The 21,757-nt window shown below is 38.7% G+C and overlaps 1 protein-coding gene across 1 annotated transcript in view; it reads left to right on the top strand.

Moving 5' to 3' along the window:
• Window positions 1-3,105: 3,105 nt before the first annotated feature.
• IFT81 (intraflagellar transport 81) overlaps window positions 3,106-21,757 on the top strand; it is a 73,454-nt gene continuing 54,802 nt past the window's right edge. The window contains exons 1-4 of the mRNA XM_072415891.1: window positions 3,106-3,233; window positions 6,919-7,085; window positions 9,709-9,812; window positions 18,752-18,932. Coding sequence (XP_072271992.1) covers window positions 6,942-7,085; window positions 9,709-9,812; window positions 18,752-18,932 — 429 coding nt within the window. The 5' untranslated portion in view covers window positions 3,106-3,233; window positions 6,919-6,941. The remainder of the gene's footprint in view (window positions 3,234-6,918; window positions 7,086-9,708; window positions 9,813-18,751; window positions 18,933-21,757) is intronic.

The following is a 21,757-nucleotide window of genomic DNA, read 5'->3' as shown; positions in this document are numbered from 1 at the left end:
TTTTTATACCATTCTAAAACTACTTCTGAACTATGTACCACATGGTGCCTCCGTGCTTTCTAAGTCATGTATCTGAAACAGGTATACAGTATGTATCAGGGAATCCTGATGTAACTAATTTCAATAGCTGTATGTTTTTCACTGTCAGTGAGGCCAGACACAACCAGATAATTAGCATCCTTAAAAAGGCGACAATAATGGCAATATCAATATTTCTGTCTGTATAGGTTACTTTGAAGATTTAGACCAGCTATTCTCATCCAGGGTTCCTAGCCAGGGACTCTTGAGTTTTGGCAGACTGGCATACCATAAGGCTGTATTTGCACAGGTTTAGAGCCAACACCACTTTGCAGAACCAGCTGATTGAAACCAAGGAGCTTTCTGTCTTCACAGGTGGGAAAGAGGGGTATTCTTCCAACTAGTAACCAATGCATATGGTATTTTTCCTATTGATTAGTTTTAGGAGGATTTCACAGATCATGAAAGTTATTAATTTATAGGATCTTTAGGGGTTTGAAAAAGGCTGATCTAGACTAACCATTCCCAGCCAATACTCCTTCATAGAATGCTAGGGGTTCCTTAAACTGTGGTTAACAGACCTCCCATTTGATAATGCCTGCAAAGCTTTGGGGCCAACACCACTTGGTCCAGCCAGCTGATGACCGATGATCTTTTATTTGTCTAGAAAGGTGTTCAAGCTACCACTGTAAAGGGAGTTTCTTCTGGCCACCAATGCAAGAGGCTTTTCACCCTTTTCTGATTCCCCTTAAATTGGTTTTATGTTTGATCCCCAAGGGCTGAACATTAGTTCAAGGGTTCTTCAAAGGTAAATAAAATGTAAAAAGCTTCTCTAGAAAGTAAACATTTGCTTGGAGAAGAGGGGTATGAGCCACTGAGTTATGTGTGTGACCTGAGATCCTGCTGTTGTGTCTGTACACAAACTAATCAAACCTCTGAACCACATCCCATAGCTGATAAAAAGTGTTTGTTTAAAAAAAAAAAAATTAAAAGCAGGTTGATAGTTATTGTAGAAGGAACAGGTGATGTCCCATCCACAATACAACAAACTTACCTGCCTATTCTCAATCTTTCCTGTAATGTAAGTGGAGATGCATGTGCAGCTCAGTGTGCAATTCCAGCTGCTGGGAATGAATGAACATGCACGTGAGTTATAATATTCATGCCTGGCTGAACAAGATGGCCAAAGATCCTGAACCCAGGCGGAGATCTGTTGAAGATCTCGGCCCCCATGATGGAGTGAGGAGACATGAATGTACTTAAAGAGGAACTAAACTCAAAAACGGCCAAAAAAAAATACACTTACCTTCAATCCCGCAGCACAGTTGATCGGTCCGGAGGTCTCTTCAATGGGGTCCCACGTTTGTCCTGGTATCCGTCTCCGGGCCGGCGTTTCAGGTGCTGCCATCTTCTCCTTTTCTTCTAGGTTCTTCATCCTACGTCACCAGACCCAGGAGCGAGATCGGGTGACATAGTTGGAGAAAAAACTTGCTGGTCTTACTGTACATGCGTGAGATCAGCTTTTTTTCTGCTTTTGATGAAAGGGCTCCTTTTTGCACCCAAGAGCCTCTTGGGCGGTGCTGCACTTTTTTTTTTTTTAAAAAAAACAAACACACAGAATTTTGCTGCCTGTCAGCCATCTCATCATGGATGTCTGACTGATTCCTGAAACTCAACCTGGATAAAACCGGACTCATCATCCCCCCCTCAAATTCCAAATCTCCCCCTGACATATTTCTAACTGTTAACAACACTGTTATTCGGCCCTCCCCTTAGGCACATTGTCTTGGCATCACCTTTGATTCTGTCCTCTCACCCCCTATTTTTGTACATTTCCAGGTCCTGTCCCTACTACTACTACTACTACTACTACTACTACTAATACTACTACTACTAATCTACACAACATCTCCAAAATCCGCCCCTACCTGTCCCCAGAGACCAACAAACTTGTACACGCTCTTTTCTCCCGTCTGGACTACTGTAACCTCCTTCTCTTTGGTATTCCACTAACCCGGACTCTCTCCTCTACAATCTATTATGAATGCTGCAGCCAGACTCATTCATCCTTCCCACCGCTCCTCTTCCACTGTATCTCTTTGTAGTTCTCTACACTGGCTTCCATTTCACCTTAGAATCAAATTCAAGCTCCTGTGCTTTACCTTCAAATCCCTCCACAGTTCTTATCCCACCTACATTTCTGACCTGGTGGAAAAATACTCCCCCAGCCGCTCTCTCGGCTCCTCCAATAACCTACTAATAACTCACTCATAACCTCATCACACGCACAGCTCCAAGACTTCTCTAGAGCTGCCCCAACTCTCTGGAATGGTCTTCCTCGTCCTATTCAACTTGCTTCTACTTTCTGCTCATTTAAAAGAGCAGTATTTTGAAACCATCACTACTTCCCACCACTACATATCTCCCCTCCTATTGTGTGTAAATTCCCCCACCTACTGGATTGTAAGCTCTTCAGGGCAGGGTCCTTCCCTCCTGTATCACTGTCTGTCATTTGCAACCCCTATTTAATGTACAGCGCTGCATAATATGTTGGCGCTATACAAATCCTTTTATTAATAATAAAAAAAATGTAATTAACATAAAAGGGTTGTCTACCCTTTTATGTAAAGTGAAAATTCTGAGTTTAGGTACGCTTTAAAAAAAGAGTGAACAGGCAGGTAAAATGATTTTATTACAGAAGAGACATTGCCTTTCGCTTCTGAAATCAACAACGTGCCTGCTCCTAATTTTTTACTTTTAGGTTTATTTCTGCTTTATTCCCATATATATGACAAATACTAAGCTTTTATTTTCGTATATATATTTTATATATGACACCTAATCGCCTTTGTTAATTAAAAATTTTCAGATATTGTTCTTATAATTCTCATCTGACTGCTGTTCATGAGACTACTTTTTAGCATTCTTTCACACTCTGCCCGCCTACATTCAATGCATTCACTGCTGCCTGGTCTGCAGTCTTTTAGGGTAATAAACTTTCCAAATGCGTTACAAACATTGTCCACTAGAGGTCAGCATGGCACAAGAGCTGAGGTACTGCATCGTGTTTGCGTTCTCTCTGGTGACCAGCCTTCCAAGGAATAAGACATTGTCATCGGGACGTCCTCCCATTCCAGGAAGTGACGTTCAGTGAGAATACGTCTCCCTGGCAACTGGTTGACGCTTCATTTTTACTTCTAAGACTGTTGTGTCAGGTAATATTTTACATTTATATGCCTCTAATCCGTCTTTATATAGAAAAGCAGCGTTTAACCTGATACAAATAATCATTTAATGGAAGTCTGTCTAAATAGCATTGGGTGGAGGAGACCCTCAAAGGCTTCTTAAGGGAGACCTGACATGAGATAATATGGGGGCCTCCTATTGAGTGGTCCCAGGTGCAGGGGGGGGGGGGGGGGGGGGACGACAGGCATCTGAAACTTCTGGAAATGTGGAAGAGCCCCATGGAAGCCTTTGTGGTTCTGATACACAGTGTCAGTGACTGACAGTGGGATCCAGGCCCGGCCTTTATAAACCTCCAGTAATCAGCTCCTGGAACTGGAAGGCTCTGATCGCTTAAAAGTTGTTTTTAATCATAAAATATGTTTAAGCCATAAGTAAGTTATGAGAGATGAGCGGTGTCCGGTGCTGGTAGCTGATTGCCAGGAAAATGGCAGCACTAAATTCCAGGTCGGCTCTGGCTGAGGAGTTTTTAATATTGTGTTGGTACTGCATATGAGCCAGGCATCAGCACTATATTTATAGTGTTTATCACAAAGACAGTACTACTGATGAGAGCGAGATCTGTAAATGTAGACGGGCACTATTCAAAATAGCTGGTGGGGTTATGTCGTAGTGGGACAAGAGGATTTTATTCAATTATTTAATTTATTTAGCTAGTTCACACCCCCTCACCGCCACCACTGTACCCCCTCCCCCATCCCACCACCATGCCTGATAACACCATGCCAATCCCCTTTAACTCTCACCACTGTGTCTGACCCCCAATCACCCCCTGCTATCACCACTTCTCCCACATTTGCCCCAGTTGCACAGACTCTCACCAGTGTCATTAAAACAGTGTGTTCTCCCCAGAAATTTGTTGTAGTTGTGTGTGTGTTTTGGGGGGGGGGGAGAGAGAGAGGGAGTGGGGGTAATCAAAAAGAAGAAAGAGGAGCAGCACACAACAAATTTAGTGTTCCCAGTTTTTTGTGCCATAGTTATTTAGTAACCTCTGTCATTGTGGCCACTTTCTATCACCCCTCTATACTTTGTTCAAACTTTGTAATGCCTCCCCCCTTAGTATGCACCTTTCTTTTTACACATTTTTATTAGAAAAGTATCAGGGGTAAGGGATAAAGAAATAAATAAGCCGGAGTGATGCAAACATATAAACAACAGGAAATAGAAAGTTACCATGCATATTGACATAGAGTAGGGGTAACATTGACAAAATATATAAGCAAACTCCAACAGTAGTTAACAGATTAAAACCGCAAAAGGCATCACTACTGTGTCAATATCAAAAGCTATAGACATCTAAAGCTACGTACACACTTCCAATTATTATCGTTGGAAAACGAACGATCCTGCACGATATCTACGAACGATCGTATAGCACCGATCCTGCACATAGAGATAACGACACGATCGTTTGTAGATATTGTACACACAATAGATACGATCGTTTGAGCGATAGAGGAACTATGTGCACGACAGGAAAGTAAACGAACGTTCGTTCATTACGCATGCTCAGATCATGGGCGATCAACGAACGACCGTACACACGAACGATGTTCAACGATCGTCGTCCAATCCAATCCGCCGGTCCGGTCGTTCGTTTCCAACGACTTTCCTCGTTCGTCGGCGTCGTTGGTTACTTTTTTTACGAACGATTTTTGCCCAATCGATCGTTCGTCGTTCGTTTTGAACGATAAAAATTGGAAGTGTGTACGCACCTTTAGGGTGGGGAGAAATTGGATATCCGAAGTGGCATATTCCAGACATACTCAGTTGGGTATGGAAACGTCAGTGGGTTCATGAGGGTGCTATAGGGGCAGGGGAGATGAAAGGGAAATGAGAAGGAAGTAAAAATCTGGAGTAAGGGAATAAGTAGGAATCTGTGCCTGGGGAGTGCAGAGCGCTTGCAGCAGAAAAATGTCGTGGAATCTTGCATCATATCCCGATAGCTGTGGTCATGTGGAGATCTGGGTGTCCAAGGACTAATCAGGGTTCCCACACAGCCATGAATTTGTCATGTATGTCTGTCTAAACACTAGTTAAGTCTTCGTTCACCATGAAGGAATCCAGTCTAGATATGACCTCCCTAAAGAGGACTGCAAGTCCTAGTGATCGCCTCGTGAGCCATTAAAAACACAAAAGCTGTCAAATTCCTGGAGGGCCTAGGAAGCGTCAGGTCAGGGAAGTGCAGGAGAGCCTGCCATGGGTCAGGATTCACCCATTGAATTAAAACTACATAGGAAAAAAAAAACTTTCCAGTGTTTCAAAAGAGCAATACTGCCACCTTCTGCTGCCCAACAAAAGCTTAACCACTTGTAACCCATTTTTGCAAGAAGTTTTGAGAATTTAAATTGGTAATGTGTCCTAAACCTTATACTGTAAAGCTGTATTTTGGTAAATCAGGTCTCTGCTGTGGGCAGCAAATAGTTACTGATCTGTACTGAAACTCAGTGATCCCCTCTCAGAAAGATAATAGCTTAATGTATAAGCAAGCTTACAGGGAGAGCTGGTAGCTTGTCAGTTCTGCTCCAAGGAGATAGAGAGTGGCAAATGTACAAAGTATAACTCCTTGTTCCTCTGGCAGCAGAGCTGCCAGGCTGCCTAGCAGAAAGCACTTGCTACACAAAACCTAGCCTAAGCGGTTGACTGATGACACCTGGGCAGCTACTGAAAAGTGCTGGGTGGTGCACCTGACTAAAAAGGGCTGGGGAGAACATTGTATATTCTAACAACAGTTTAAAAGGAACCTATAAGGATAGAGCTAAGGAAGATAACATTTCTGACAAAAATGTGTGACAAAAAAACATCAATAAAAGAATTCTTGCTCCATGTAACAAGATTGATATATCTTCTTCAATTACTTCAAATATTTGACTACAAAATATTAGTCCATTTATCACTTAATATAGGCCAGGGGTGTCATACTCTGGCCCAGGGTCCAAATCTGGCCTGCAACGTCCATTTTTTGGCCCCCAAAGGAATTCCATATTCTATTCAATATGAATTGCAACTGGCCCACCCCTGCTACTACAATTCCCGGCATCACTCGCGTCTATAGACCAGCGGACTTTCTGCCTATACTTGACCCCACATTGACTGTTTTATAGACACAGGGAATTGTAGTAGCGGTGCTATTTCTCTATTATAGGCTTGTTCCAGATTGAATGTTGAGCAAAACCTCTTTGTTGCCATATGAAAAGGTTTTATATCTAATGAGAAGGAAAAACTTCCTCAATTTTTTCAATAAACTTCAAATTTGGCCCGCGAGTTTGTCTAAGTTTTTAGGCCCTCTTTGTATTTGAGTTTGACACCCCTGATATAGGCCATTACAACCTCCCAATCTCTCTCAACGTATTTCACGGATATAATACCGCATCATCAGTAGTCACATTCATATCAACAAATCATATTTTTATTTTATTTTATATATATATAATTTTTTTGTATTATTATTATATATATATTACATGCAAAAATGTATGTTTGTAATCAATAAGATTTGTTGATTGGAGATATATGCCTTGAAAATTCTGCATTCATACAAACTTGTTACTCTTCTGTTTAGAAAAATGGCACGTGGCATTTAAAATTGTGTGCGTAATAACTTTAATATAAATTGTTTATTATATTCATTAACCAGCTGCTTTTATGTGTTTAAAGGTTTTTTCTTCATAAAACCAAAAATGAGCGATCAGCTAAAATTCATTGTTGAAAAGCTCAACAAGGAACCGTTTAAGAAGAACTTTAACCTAATAACATTTGATTCACTGGAGCCCATGCAGTTGTTACAAGTCCTGAATGATGTTCTTGCAGAAATTGACCCAAAGGTAATGCACCATGCTTTTTATATATAATGCTGAGGATGGATATCACACCTTGTAAAATGAATTTCTCACTGCTTTGTGTCTGAACAGTATTTAGAACCTTCACTGAGAAATCTGATGGTACAACATTTAGAAGCTTCACACATAACAATAATATTGTTACATCATATTTAGGGCAGGTTCAAAACTGCCTTCAAATCGTTCAAGCCGGCCTTCAGCCGCTTAAACTCTCACATGGCAGTGCTGGTCCTCATAACAGACCTACTCTAGGTCTAGAGACTTACTGAATTCCCCTGACCACCCTGATATGCTTCCACAAGTGTCTGATACTTTATGCTGCAGCTATCAAACTTTGTTTTGGCTAGCTTGGTTTCACCAGGGCTGGAGTCAGTCATGTCCCAAATGAAGTGATTGTGCTTAGGTTTATGCATATGAATTGGTCCTGCCAAAGTGTGGTTGGGGAAAAAATGTAACATATTTTACCCTGGCTTTGGATGGAAGGATTTGCCTTCTTGAGCTGTTTTAATTGTGTCCTATAGGGCCATCAATAAAATGTGCAAAATCTTGCCAAAACCCATTCCAGAGGAGGGGATGCTGTTTTAACTGCAAAAGGCCGTAGGTGCTCCTTAAGGGAAGTAAAGTGTACTCTGTTAGGTAGGGTCTATAATGTGCAAATATGAACAGCAAGTGTGCCCTTCTGCAGCACTGACTGATCAGTAATTGTTCTCACTCCCACTGCCTCCATCTCTTCTATGTCCCTGGTACCTGGCTGTATTACTGGCATCTAAAAGTGTATTACCCAAATAAAAAAATGTATTTACATACATCAGACATGTCCAAAGTCTGTCCCGGAGGTCAATTGCGGCCCACGTTCAGATTTCCACTGGCCCGCAGCCTCTGTCATAAAGTCAATAATAGCGTCCTGCTAGCACTGATGACTACAGTATAAAATACACGCGTACAAAAAAAAAATATTTTATACTTCATTTGTTGATCAATCGCCTTGCAATTAGCGGCCCGCTACTCGGCGGCCATAATCGGCAGGACGGGAGTCCTAGTGTGTGCACAGGGAATCCCCTACATCATTATAGTGGGCGTGTGCTGAGCGCGATCCGCACAGACTAATCCCACTCTGATTCCAAGAACGTGCTCTGCACAGAGCCCGCACTGACACCGGACAAAGAGGTGTGATTGTATGCTTCTTATACCCAAAAACACTTCCACTTTACGGCAGTATATTTTTTTAAATTGTGTCCAACAAACCCATATAACTATTAAGGTTAGGTGTCCAGAATCCTTTGGCTAAGATTTCTCAACCCTCCCTGCTCAAAGCAGAAGTAAATCTGCATTGTGGTTGGAGGACCACTTACTTTATAGCACACTTACTCATCAGTGTGTCTTCCAGTAGTAACAGTTCAGATGTCTGATCACTTTTTCTTGTGCCATTATCTTCCTCACTGCTTTTTCAAGGCCCATTGCTTCTCCATTTTGGCTTGGATTGAGTTACTGATGTAACTCTTTAATGCTTACAGGATTTTATCCCTCCCCTGTAAGTGGTTCTATTTTTGGCATTCTAAAAGAGGAAAATTGCAAGGAACATTGTGAAAAGTTGTTTTTGGCAGCATTTTGAAGCTCCGCTTTACCAGCCATTGAGATTAGAAATACTTTATATGGAATGCAATATTTGCATTTAATTAAGGAGCACGCTTACATAATCAATATACATGATTTCTACTTGATCATATTTTCTTTCTGGAAAAGCGTGCCATAAGCAGAAGATAGCTAATACCTTTTTTAGTTTTTTTTTTTCTTCCAAAGCACAGATATAGAATAATGTTCTCAAAAAGGCAACCACTCCCAAACAGGTGAAAGGATTGTAACGTAACTCATTACATAACTTGTCTGAATTAATTAAATTAAAACTATTTGTAAAGGGGTTTAACCCCCCTAGCGGTATTCCTGAGTGTGAGTTTGGATTTTCAGTGCAAAAAGTGGTAATCTGGAGTCACACTCTGAGTCGCTTAAAACATAAAAAAAAAAAAACACTTACCCTGATCCATTGTCATCCCCGCAGCTCCTCCGGACACGTTTTCCTCCATCGATCTTCTCCCGGCTACTGCAGAGACCTTTTCAGGGGTTTCCCGGTGACATTGGCGCAGGCGGGAGGAACGGCAGGAAATTCAAATAATTGTGTATTGGATTCAATACAAAATAGCTGTTTTGAGTCCAATAAAAAGAAATCTTGATATAATATATATATAATTATAATATATATAGTATACATGCTACTGTACAGTTATATGCTTAATCTTTTTTTTTTTACAGATTTTTGAGTTTTTTTAAAGTTTATTGTTAAATGTAATAAATATTGGACATATTTCGGTGAGTTATGCCTAAGAATTATTAGCCGTAAAATAAATTTCCATGCAAAAAAATGTAACGCTTTTTGTGTGGAAATACGGACAGGATTAGAACACTAGGGGGGTTAAATAATGATTCCACATATGGGATTGTGAAATTTATTTATTAAATAAAGACTGTATACAATCCACAATAAAATTATTTAACTTTCGCTCTGTAGAATGAAAATAATCATTCTGTTATGTGTACATTTTTGTCTTTACAGCATTCTGTGGACATTCGTGAGGAAACACCAGATCAAACAGCTAAGAGAATGTTAAACATTCTTGGTATCCTTAAATATAAACCTCCAGGAAATCCAGCAGACATGTAGGTACCAATAATCATCAAAGACTGAGACCTAAGCTTTGTAAGAAAGACTTGTTTAATACAAAATTCATTTGTACTTCAGTTACAGTTGTCAAAATTGAGCAATTATAATTTTCATTTTACACTTTGGCAGTCCATTTTCATACCTTTACATTTTTTATTTAGGTGGTCAGTTGTAATTTTTTTTTAGCTAAAATCCACCCAAATTGCCAAATTACTTTTTCATATGGTACCCTAAAAATGTCTCTGTTCTGTTCATAGGAATACCAGTTTGTTACCTTTCCTGTGTTAAAGTGGAACTGCACACTAGAAAAAAAAATATTAGCACGCTCATTTTGTTAGTAAATAGTTTAAATGGTTTTTCTGCTAAAAAAAATAAGCATTTCTCTTTTTTGATAGCACATGCTTTATTGCCTGCAGCATATGCAGATTACAGTGAATATTTCTGGTATACTAGATCCAGGTTGGTGCATTTGCACTGGACAAGGGGAAAAGAAGTGGTCAGCAGTGGGAGAAGCTTCTGTGATGACACCACTGATGACCATGGAATGTAAAGCAGTTCTGTCATTGCAGATGAGACTAAAATTTGTGTGTGTGTGGTGCTAGTTGAATATTAAGTTTTTACAATTTAAGTGTCTACAGTTTCACTTTAAATCAACCAAAGATAAAGAACAGAGAGACACTTTTTCCCTATTCTGGGTGTGGAGGAGAAATCTTTCTGTATTGCACATTCATCCTGTGCATTAGCCACATTATTGCTTTAATTCTGGGATAGAAATTATGAAAATATTCTGTATGTCTATCGAACTGCAGACAACAACTTTCTAATGCTAGGCAACAAGTAACACCAGAAACCAGCAGGTATGCTTGCTTTATTCCTAATTCAGGTTCTAGATATTTCATTTCATTCTACAATCCAATTAATTTTACCAGGCAGTACACGAGGAAAGAACTGCAACTGGAACACAGAAAGACACAACAATCTGACAAAAATCCTAATTCTTTACTTACCCTGATTTTAAAAAATAATTTTTATTTTTGTCTGTGTGTATGTTGGAAAATTCTCCTCATTTCTGTCTGGTAAAGTGTGGTCAGATTGATAAGAAGTGAAAAAAGAAACTTAATGTAATCTAATGGAGACTCAGGTAACATAAAACCCTTACAAGAGTTCTAATTGTGCTTTGGCATACACTTTAGGTAAGGGGTTATATATAAGAAGTAGTTATGGGTTTGCAATGTTTAATATAACATGTTCTTTCTAGCAGTACAGATGGCATTTTATTCTGCTGTCTAAATCATCCTTAAGACATATTGTGAAATTTCTAATTAACACTTTGTGAAATTATTGACTATATTTAGTACTGTCAACAGTTCTTAAATTTCAAACAATATCATGGTTTTATCAGTAAAGTGTAAAGATTTTGTACTAGTATTAAGGCAAAGCTTTAACATTTTGGTGCTATTATGTTCTGTTTATTTTCAATGTTCTCTTAAGCTACATACAGATGTTAGATCCTGCTGGGTCACTGAACAACCTAATACTACAAACATGTATGTTCTATGCAGGAGAAAACAGAGGGGTGCCTCCTGCTCTTTCTTTCTCCATTGAAGGGAAGGGTCCAGTCTCTACAGTGCTTGTTGGTTGCTACTGTGGCTGGAAACAATGACTAACAATTGTATCCATTGACAATTATTGTATATGTGTACAAAGGTTTAGAGTGTCATTTAGATAGAGGATTCTCTTCACCTCCTGTGTTATTGTTTGTACTTGTTATATCATATTTATAATATTATAACACTTTACAGAGGTATTAGTCATGTAGATTTGCCATCTGCATTCCCCATTATTCATACAGCACTGTGTAACATGTATGCATATTTTAAATACAAATTAATAGTAGGAATAGTAATGGTAATGTGAAAAAAAGACTACATAAATAGACTCGGGCAAGCATATAAAAACTACATTGAATCTAGTTGCAGTAAGTTTTTAATAAAAAAAAAATGTTTTGTGAGAATATGTAATTCTCTACACTGGAGAACACAGAGAGGAAGTTGTCAATCAATCAGGAGTCTATTGCCTTCTGCAGTGTTGTCTGCCTTCAACAAGGAACGTCCCTATAGGAGTGCAAAGCACAGGACTTACCTCTTCAATGTGCTACACCTGAGGAAGGTGAGCTATTGAAACAAAAGCAAAAGTCCTAATTTTTATTCTGATAGTCATCCAGCACATACAGTAGGTACAATTACCATGTATTTCAGAGATGTTGAGCTGTGCACACAGGGGCCTATTTATAAATGATGATTTGATGACCTGTTATTTTGCCAAAAATCAAAGCCTTGCAGCTTGCCCCTTTTGTCATAGGTGTGATCAGTTTACATTGTCGTCACTTTTATAAATGATCACACACATTTACTACTCTCTGCCATATTTATGAAGCAACAATCAGACCTGAATTGCCATGTTATAAGGATCTGCGATAGTGGTGACCCCAATAGATATTAGTGGAAATCAGTTGCCTTTGTGTTAAACACCCTGAATCAACTTATTTCTGTGATCAGGTGATGAAATGATTAGATTGTGTACCCTTTTTTCAAGTATGGCATTCAGTAACTGAAGACTCAAGTTTTTTATTGTCATTTTAGTGTAAATATGGTATAGTCATTTTCTACTTTTTAAATCTTGATCGTCAGGGAATGAAACCAGCGATCAGGCAGCTATGTATGTTTTATTGCAAAAAGGACATCACCTGTCGCTTTCTAGAATAAAGACCTGCTGGGTCACAAACTAGTTCTCTATACTAACATTTTTTGTTGTATTTATAGAGATTATCCCACACTTCTTGTCATGAGGACAGCCTTTCTAGCAAAAGGAAGTAATAAAATCTTCCCAAGGGAGTTTGTGGCAGTTCTAATCCTATTCTACTCTATAAAGTCTAAAAACAGGTTTTTGCTCTGAATTAATACCCACTTCTTATCCCTCCCTTGCTCAGTACATTTATATTTTTGTATACCTGGTCCAATGTCAGAGGACCCAGATTTTGAAAACCTGCATACATTACAGTATAGTAGGATTTCAAAGAATCCAAACATTTATTTAGATTATTGTCAGCCAATTTATGATAATTGGAAGTGTGGATTTATTATGAAGCAAGAAATATGCCTACTGATTACAGTATTCTACACAAATATAAATGAATAGTAATTTTAATTAGTATCTATAGTTCAGTAAAATGGTCCGTTCTATGTAATCCCTTAAAAAACCTATCTGGGAATTCAAACAATTATAGGCATTCTAAGTAACGGATCCAATTCATGTACAGCTGATTATAAACTGTACCATAGTGCATTTATACTCTCAATAACTCAGTGGAACTAATCCAGAAATGAGAGCAATGTAGCATATTTATAGTTCCTGTTAGAGTTGGCTGGTGGCCGCAGTTCTACAACCCTCGCTACCAAACAAAGATATCTCACTTGTTATCTAAAGAATGTCTTACTACTTTTTATTTGCACCTTCATAACCTCTGAAATCTGGACTGGCATTCTGGTTTATTATACAGAATAATATTGCAATTGGCTAGGGGACTGAAATTTAGAGCAAAGGTTTTAGACCAAGTAACTTTTCCTCAGTTGTCGAGATCTGGAGTAATGTTGTAATGATGATTAAATCCCCTGTGAACCTAAACATATTTTCTAATTTTAGCTGCTCCATATTTTATCATTATTTGCCGGTTCATTCCATGGAGACACATGTGCCCATGTTGTTCCACAGGTCAACCAGAAGAGTGTGGTGTCTGATTGATGAAAGAGCTTTGCTTCTAAGGCAAGCTGTATAGTTAGCCCCCTCATTCTCCTCGTAATACCATCATTTAGTCTGGTAAAGTACTGCAAAATAGCCCAGTAATATTTTCAAGATGTATATTTACTCAACATTATACTTTCATTTGAAATGTACCTATATATTTTTAGAAGATTAAAAATGTATGAGAGTTAATAATGCACTACCTCTCTATGTATGTACAAGTTTTTGAGAATGTTGCTGTTCAGATAATCAGTTTTGTCTTTTCTCCCATCTCTCCCTTGTAAGAACAACCATCTGTCAAAGCTCTAGCTATAGTGGTGCTCAAATGAATGAACAATAAGAGAGTTCAAGAATCTGTTTCAACTTAACTTATAGAACGTTTACCTAATTTTACTACCAACTAATGTTAAGGGGAATGGGAGGTTAGTGCAGAAATTATAGTTGTTGGCAAAAGAATTAATTTAGCTGGTATAATGGAATGACACTTTAAAATATAACATTTGCTGGATTTAAGAATGTGCTTTTCTAATCCTTTAAACGTTTGATGGAAATAATGAAATGCGCTTTTTTTTAACATTTTCACTTGGGACATATTTCTTTGGGCACCTCTTCATCAATCTTGGTGACACAAACATGTTTAGGGGACCAAACATTTGGTGGGCAACTTTTAGAAAAAAAATGTATTTTTTAATTTTGTCATCAATATGTTGCATACCATATAAAAAAAGAACTAAACCCTCGGGATTCCCACCTGTTCCCATTTTCTTTCTGGGTGCCACTATCATGTCCTTTTTTTTTGCCACATTCTAAACTTCAGCCATCTTGATTGGCTGGTCCAGGATGAAGTAACTCCCTTGCATGTGCAGGAGATTATTTAGTCCTGACACTCGCAAAGGACATACACCAATATGCAGTGATTACAGGCCCACTTTTGCCTGTTGTGAAATGTTTAAATGCTAGGTTAATAAAGACCAATATAGCAGTTGGGGCTGCTAAGCGTTTGGCAAGGTGCCAAACACTGGGAGCCTCCAGGAACACCTGTTTTCACTGCCTGTCTGTACTTAGCCTAAACATTCTTGATCATAAGACACCATATTGTTTAAAGCAGTGGTCCCCAACTTCCCTGGGCGCGGACTTGTGCTGGTCCGTGTGGCTGGTGAGTTTGAGGGCGCAAATGACTGGAGGCAGAAGCGCTGGCTGTGGGAGTGCGGGTCGCTTCCTTTACACTGCTTACACAGGACCTGCTGAGAATGGCAGAGCAATGTATTTACACTTTTCCTCCATTCCCAGAAGCTCTGCCACCTGACAGCAGCTCTCTTAAGCCGCGTACACACGTGCAATGTTTGTCGTTGGAAAGGATCTTTCACGATCCTTTCCAACAACAAAGGACTGCACGATGCATGAACGGTGCTGTACATACAGCACCGTTCTGCTCTATCGAGAGGGGAGGGGGAGAGCGACGGAGCGGCACCCTGCTGCGCGCTCTCCCCCTTCCCTTTCATTAGGATCGGTTGTCGTCCATCGTCCGTGGATCCGCCAGGACGGTCGTTCGGACGATGACGACACCGACTGTACACACGGCAGATTTTCGCCCGATATCTGGCCGATGCCGATTATCGGGCGATAAAAATCTGACGTGTGTACGCAGCTTTAGACTACTCTGCTGTTCCCAGCTAGTGTGCTGATAGGAAGCCGAGCTGCTGAGAATTGCAGAGCAGTGTAAGACAGATATATACATCCTTGTTTTTACTATAAGTCAATATGACAATCTTTAAAGTTAAGTGCTGAATAGAAAAACCTATCTTACTTTTTTCTTATTTGTGCAAGTTCTAATTAAAGATGTCAACATTTTGACATTCATATCTGTTTTTATATAGTTAATGGTTATCTAAAATGTAGTTTAGCAGTTTTGTTACCATACCTTCTCCAAGTTATAGCCACATGAGGCAGTGCAGCGTATACAAAATATAAAAATAATTGCCACTCTATAAAGGTGTATTACAAACAAAACCTAAATAATCCTGTAAGTATGATCATACATTCCCTTGTAGGCAGAATAATAAAAAACAACACCACTAATAAGTAACATACAAATATCCATACCCCATGGCCCTGATTTATTAAAGTTCTCCATGGCTGGGGAGAATACACTTTCATCAGTAAAGCTGGGTAATCCAGCAAACCTGAAATAGATTTCCTAAAAGTCAATAGCTATTTGTTACCAAATGTTTTCAATCCTGGACCAGATCCATTTCAGGTTTTCTGGATCACCCAGTCAATGGCCACAGGTTTTAATGAGCTGGTCTTCAACATTACACAGCACTTGATTGAGCTTTCCATCAATATATGATGAAAAGCAAAGCTTAGTTCCTTTACCAAGGCTGCCAGGGGCAGGTTAATAGGCCAGAGCGAGTAGGGCTTGAAGGCTGCAAATGTCATTCTGGTCCACCAAATGAAAGGGAAATAAAGTTTCAGCATTATATTTTGGCTTTCAAAAAAACAAATACAGCTTTTAGTAAACTTCTGGGTATCTTTCATTGTTGCCTAAGACCTGGACATTTGAATAGAAGTTTTTTATTTTTGAGATATGAATATTTATCTAACTTCCTTTTGTTCACACATATTAGGTGTCAACTACTAAGTGCAACACTTTTTATTGTCATGCATTATTTTCTCATTTTAATGATCACTTGCCTAAAAATATAAATGCATAACCTACAACTCTTCCCAACCCTTTCAGGAAAGGCGAGGTTACTTAATTAGGAACACTAATTAGGTGCACTAATTAGGAAAAATCAGTTTAAAATTAAAATGTCTGCTGAAAGAATATAATTTCCTCCAAAGTCAAAACAAAATAGTATACAAAATTATCAATCAGCACTCATATGTATATTAAGTAACAACTGTATCGCAAGAAAATACTCACTTAAATTAGAGGGAATGATTCAGCTCCTTAAACAGCTGTTTAACCTACCAAAAAAGTATGCAATGGGCCTGATTTATTAAAGATTTCCAAGTCTGGAGAGGATACACTTTAATCAGTGAAGCCGGGTGATCCAGCAAACCTGGAATTGATTTCTTCAAAGTCATTTGCTGTTTGCTAGCAAATGTTTTGAATCCTGGACCAGATCCATTCCAGGTGTGCTGGATCACCCAGCTTCACATATGAAAGTGTATCCTCTCCAGTTTTGGAGATCTGTAATAAATTAGGCCCACTGTACATGGGATAATGCACCTTAACAATGGAAGAGCGCAGAGACAGGCAAGAAGTGTACCTTTGATGTCACTGGTTTAAAGCTTTATACACATGAAGATTGACACCTGAGACAAAAAGTTGTGTGTGTCAGGTGAAATCTGACATGTGAATTTGACTTGGTTGAAGGCCTTGTCAATGTCAGTTTTGATTTTTAAACCAAATCCCATCAGCATAATGGAGCAATTTATTGTATGCCATGAGACGAAAACCCAGCACACTGTGTCTACAAAATGACCTTAGCAAGAAGTGGTTGGCCACCAAGTTTGGTTATTCAGTGAGAAGTTAAATTCAGGCCAAAAGATTCGTCTCAAATCTGTACTTTACAGCATATACTTTCTTGCTCCTTTAACAGAGTTCAGTCCTTGTATTTAAAAAAGCCAGAAAGCAGGCATTTGAGGTTACAATGCAAGTGATTTATTGGGAACAATTCTAACTTTGCATTGCCCTTATTGTTATCCTATCTGCCTTTGTGCCAAAGTAATACGATACTTAGATATACCAAAGGATAAAATTTTAATTTTAAACTTGTACTTTAAAGAACCCCTTTAAATTATTATTCAACTGTTTGATAAGGATAAGGTATTCAAAATGATTCAAAACAGCATTATTGAGGTGATTATCTCTAGTTTGGGGTGTTATTTTAGGTCATTAAACGACATTATAGATTACATATCTCTACCTTCATTTATGTATATTGTATTGAGAAAAGAAAGAGATATAGAGTTTCTCTTGGGTTTGTAGGCAATTGTATAAACTGTATTGTATAGTGACAAAAGTCCCACCCCCCTCCAAGATATCTGGAGGAAATATTTCCCTGCTGTCTTCATAACGCCAGAGCACCACCAACAGGCACCTGTCTCGAGGGTGACGATTCTATAGTGTAGCATCCGGCCAGATGGTACCTACTAGTTGCTTACTGGATTAATTCCTCACAAACCTTTTCTCTTCGCATTCCACATTTATGCTTCCAACTTCACATGCTTGCAGTCCACAAGTTCCCTGAAGAAGCCAATACAGGCGAAACGCACCCGGATTTGGCATTGTATCACTTTTACTCACTTAATTGATTTTTCTGCATAATGACAGGGAAGAGCTATGTATGGATATATGGCCCCCCCTCAGATACCTTGGAGGGGGTGGGACTTTGTTTTTAATCTGAATTCTGTATTAACTGTGTGTTGTATGAAACTAATATAACTCACTATACAATACAGATTATACAATTGCCTACAAACCCCAGTCTCTATCTCTTTATTTACCATTTCTGGGGTAGGCCTACATTTTTTGACTATTTATAGGATAGGTAGTTTCCACCTTCTTTCCTCTCACTTATTCATCTATTTATATATATATGCATGTTTTATGTTTGGTAAAGCCAAACTCCAGCTTTCAGGCAACAGGTCCTATACTTTGAATTAAATCCATGATCCTTTAATTTTGCTCTAACTCCAAGCATTAAGCAAAGCAGAATATCTCTTTTGCCAACTGTTGGTTGGTCATCTCAGTTGACATGTAAGCTCTATTCTATGCAGTATTCATCTGTAAGTCCAGGCTGTGTAATGATACTACACCAGAGTTTTTATCAATAATAGTCTAGAATTGCAATAGGGAGTTAAATTGCGGTGGTTGTTAGGAAGTGTAGGATCACTTTTTCTATTCTCTGGCTAGACACAGTTTGTTCGTAAAATAAATTATGTGTCATATTAGCACGGTTGGCTCAGTGGTTAGCACTCTGGCCTTTAGCACTAGGTTCCAGGTTCGAATCCTGGCCAGGAGTTTGTATATATATAAAATGAAAATGTATTGTAGACATGCTGCCTTGTGTATGCCTATTTCATTGCTTTATTCCATATATCTTTTCACTTTTCTTATTTGTAGGAGTATGTTCCGCCAAGGTTTGGTTGTTGGAAGTAAACCCGTAATTCATCCAGTATTGTACTGGCTACTTCAAAAAACAAATGAATTGAAGAAGAGAGCCTATTTAGCTCGTTTTTTGGTAAAGCTGGAAGTTCCTGCAGAGTTCTTACAGGATGATGCAGTGTTTGAAACCAACAAGCAGGTATGGGTATAATGTAAATATATAATAAAATATTCATGCAGTTGTTTTTCCTAAAACATGTTTTGTGTTGTTTATTATCTATTTTGTTTGCATAATGTTTGGCCATAGTATTTGACAACATAGCTGACAGCTGGATTTACAAATCATCCATAGGAAGAGCTTTCATTTTTAAAATAGAAGTGTACTTGAATTTGAAGTACCCTTACACTGCCAGCCTTATCTATGGTATAATCAGTGTCCCACCCTCCCTTGTCCCAGAGACTTTCTTTTTAATAGATTTTACTACTTGCAATGTCTACATCTCACAGCTGCAATCGGACTCATCGAATATAGATTTATCGTGCAGCAACAGTCTGGCTGCACAATTCAGGTGGTACCATGTGAAAAAAAGAAACAGTCATGTACCTTAATTTAGCATAGCATGGTGTGTGGCTAGCCCATTTATTTTTAGTGGATTTAATGCACTACACATTACCACACTTGCATTACCTCACTACATAGATCTAAATAGGATCCTAAGGCTGACCCCTTTTGAAACAGTAAATGCAGCCATCATTTATATACTTGTACTGCTTTACCTAGCAAAAGATTTGTAGTTTTTACATTAAATTTTAGTGTGCATATTTTTGCTTTGAACATGTTAAAACTAATGATTAATTTGCAGTACCAATTAACAGGGTAGGAGTAGGACCCTTCTCCGAAGAGCTTACAATCTAGGAGGTTGGGGAAGTCACCAACCCCCTTCTCCAACATTTTTCATTCCAATGTAGAGCAAGCAAGCATAGTCGTATGTACAGGAAAGCGTAGGGCAAGCAAATTGCATAATAATTTGCAGGCAGAGGTGGCTACATGTACCCTAAAGGGGGATTTTCCAATGTTTGCATTATATCTTTTGAAGGTTTATGTTAATATTTTGTTATCAAGGCTCAAAAGCCTGTGTCAGAACCAATGCCTAATTCAAGTCTTAACATTTGTTGGATATTTGTTTTGACCCAGGGTACCTTAAATAATTCCCGAGTGACCAGAGGGTCATTTCCCTTCCTGTTTCCCCTACCTAGTGTATACAAAGCTTCCCCACCACTTAAGGTGCGTACACACTTCCAATTTTTATCGTTCCAATCGAACGACGAACGATCGATTGGGCAAAAAATCGTTCGTAAAAAAGAAACCAACGACGCCGACGAACGAGGAAAGTCGCTGGAAACGAACGACTGGACCGACGGATCGGATTGGACGACGATCGTTGAACATCGTTCGTGTGTACGGTCGTTCGTTGATCGTCCATGTCAGAGCATGCGTGATGAACGAACGTCCGTTCACTTTCCTGTCGTGCACATAGTTCCTCTATCGCTCAAACGATCGTATCTATTGTGTGTACAATATCTACGAACGATCGTGTCGTTAACTCTATGTGCAGGATCGGTGCTATACGATCGGTCGTATATATGGTGCATGAACGTTCGTCGTTCGTTTTCCAACGATAATAATTGGAAGTGTGTACGTAGCTTTAGAATGTTAGCTTGATTGATCAGAATCCGATTCACTGTCTTGGTCATAAGTTTTAGTTGTTATATATGCTAGTTTGTTACCTGAAGCTCCTTTTTATTGTATAGCACTGCATTATATGTTGGCACAAAAAAAAAATATAATAAAGGTGCTGTAAACAACTGTTTGGGAACAACTGAAGATAAAAGTGAGAAAAATTAAAGCATGAAGGGAGCTGGATGGAAGGGTTGCAAGCTGGTAGGGGAAGATCAGTTTAATAAAGCTGGAAGAACAACAACATCATGTTATTGCACGGACACAAAACCAGCCAACTCCCCCTTATGTGGGTACAACACCATATCAAGGTTCTGAAATGTATTTTGAAGCTAAAAATTTTTTTGTTGATCAATTATACTTTTAATATTTGTCCTGTCTTCTGTGAAATTAAGAACATATGATTTCTAAGATTTGCCATCTGCAGTTATTGTTCAATATCCTCTCAATTTATAAGGTAACTAAGCACTGAAAACCTTGTTTTGTTCTTGTTTTTGTAATGTTCAGTAAACTTTGCCATTACTAAGATGCTGTCAGAGGGCTAAAATATAGAGAAATGCAAACTAACTAGTTCTAATCCAATGAAAGCACAGCTGGAAGATAGTTGTAATAAAAGGGAAAAAGTTTTCTTGTTAGCAGATCTTTAAAATCAACAGGAGTATGTTCTACATTGGACAAAAAGTACCCACTGCAATTGGTGTGAAATCCTTTAACTTGCCAGCCTCTCTACGCCTACATTCCACCGCAAGGGTCCTTTATCTGTTTGTCTTAATACCAAATCAAGTGTGCTGTTTCAATAACAGGCTGTGCAGAGCAGAATGTTTTTCTGCTCACTTAAAGGTTACAGAACACGTCTTATACAGTTGTGAAAACGTACAGCCTGCCACAAAACTGATCCTTACAAGCACCAGCAGAAAAGAATTCTGTAGGTGAAACTAATATTACTAAATGCTCAGTATGTGTTAATTAGCTTACATGTTCATTGCACTTGCTGGTATATCATTTCTTGCATGGTACATTAGTTATTGTACATGTGAATAACACTTGAGTACTTGCATTTCCCAGTAAATTAATTTTGGAGTGTTTCCTAACTTTATCAGTTGTGGGATATTATCAGGAGCCTTGGAAGACTGCCCAGCATGATGTTTACATGGCAATCTGAAACACAGTTCCTAATTAATAGACATATTTAAATGTCATTTACTTCTTCCAAAAGCAGTATTTAAATGTTACAGCCTTTTTCTTTTTGTTCTAGAGCAGGGGACTGTGAAAGGAAAAGTTCAAAT

The sequence above is a fragment of the Pyxicephalus adspersus genome, chromosome 6 (genome assembly GCF_032062135.1).
Source record: "Pyxicephalus adspersus chromosome 6, UCB_Pads_2.0, whole genome shotgun sequence".
NCBI classification, from domain to species: Eukaryota; Metazoa; Chordata; class Amphibia; order Anura; family Pyxicephalidae; genus Pyxicephalus; species Pyxicephalus adspersus.
This window is presented reverse-complemented; position numbering and strand designations above follow the sequence as displayed.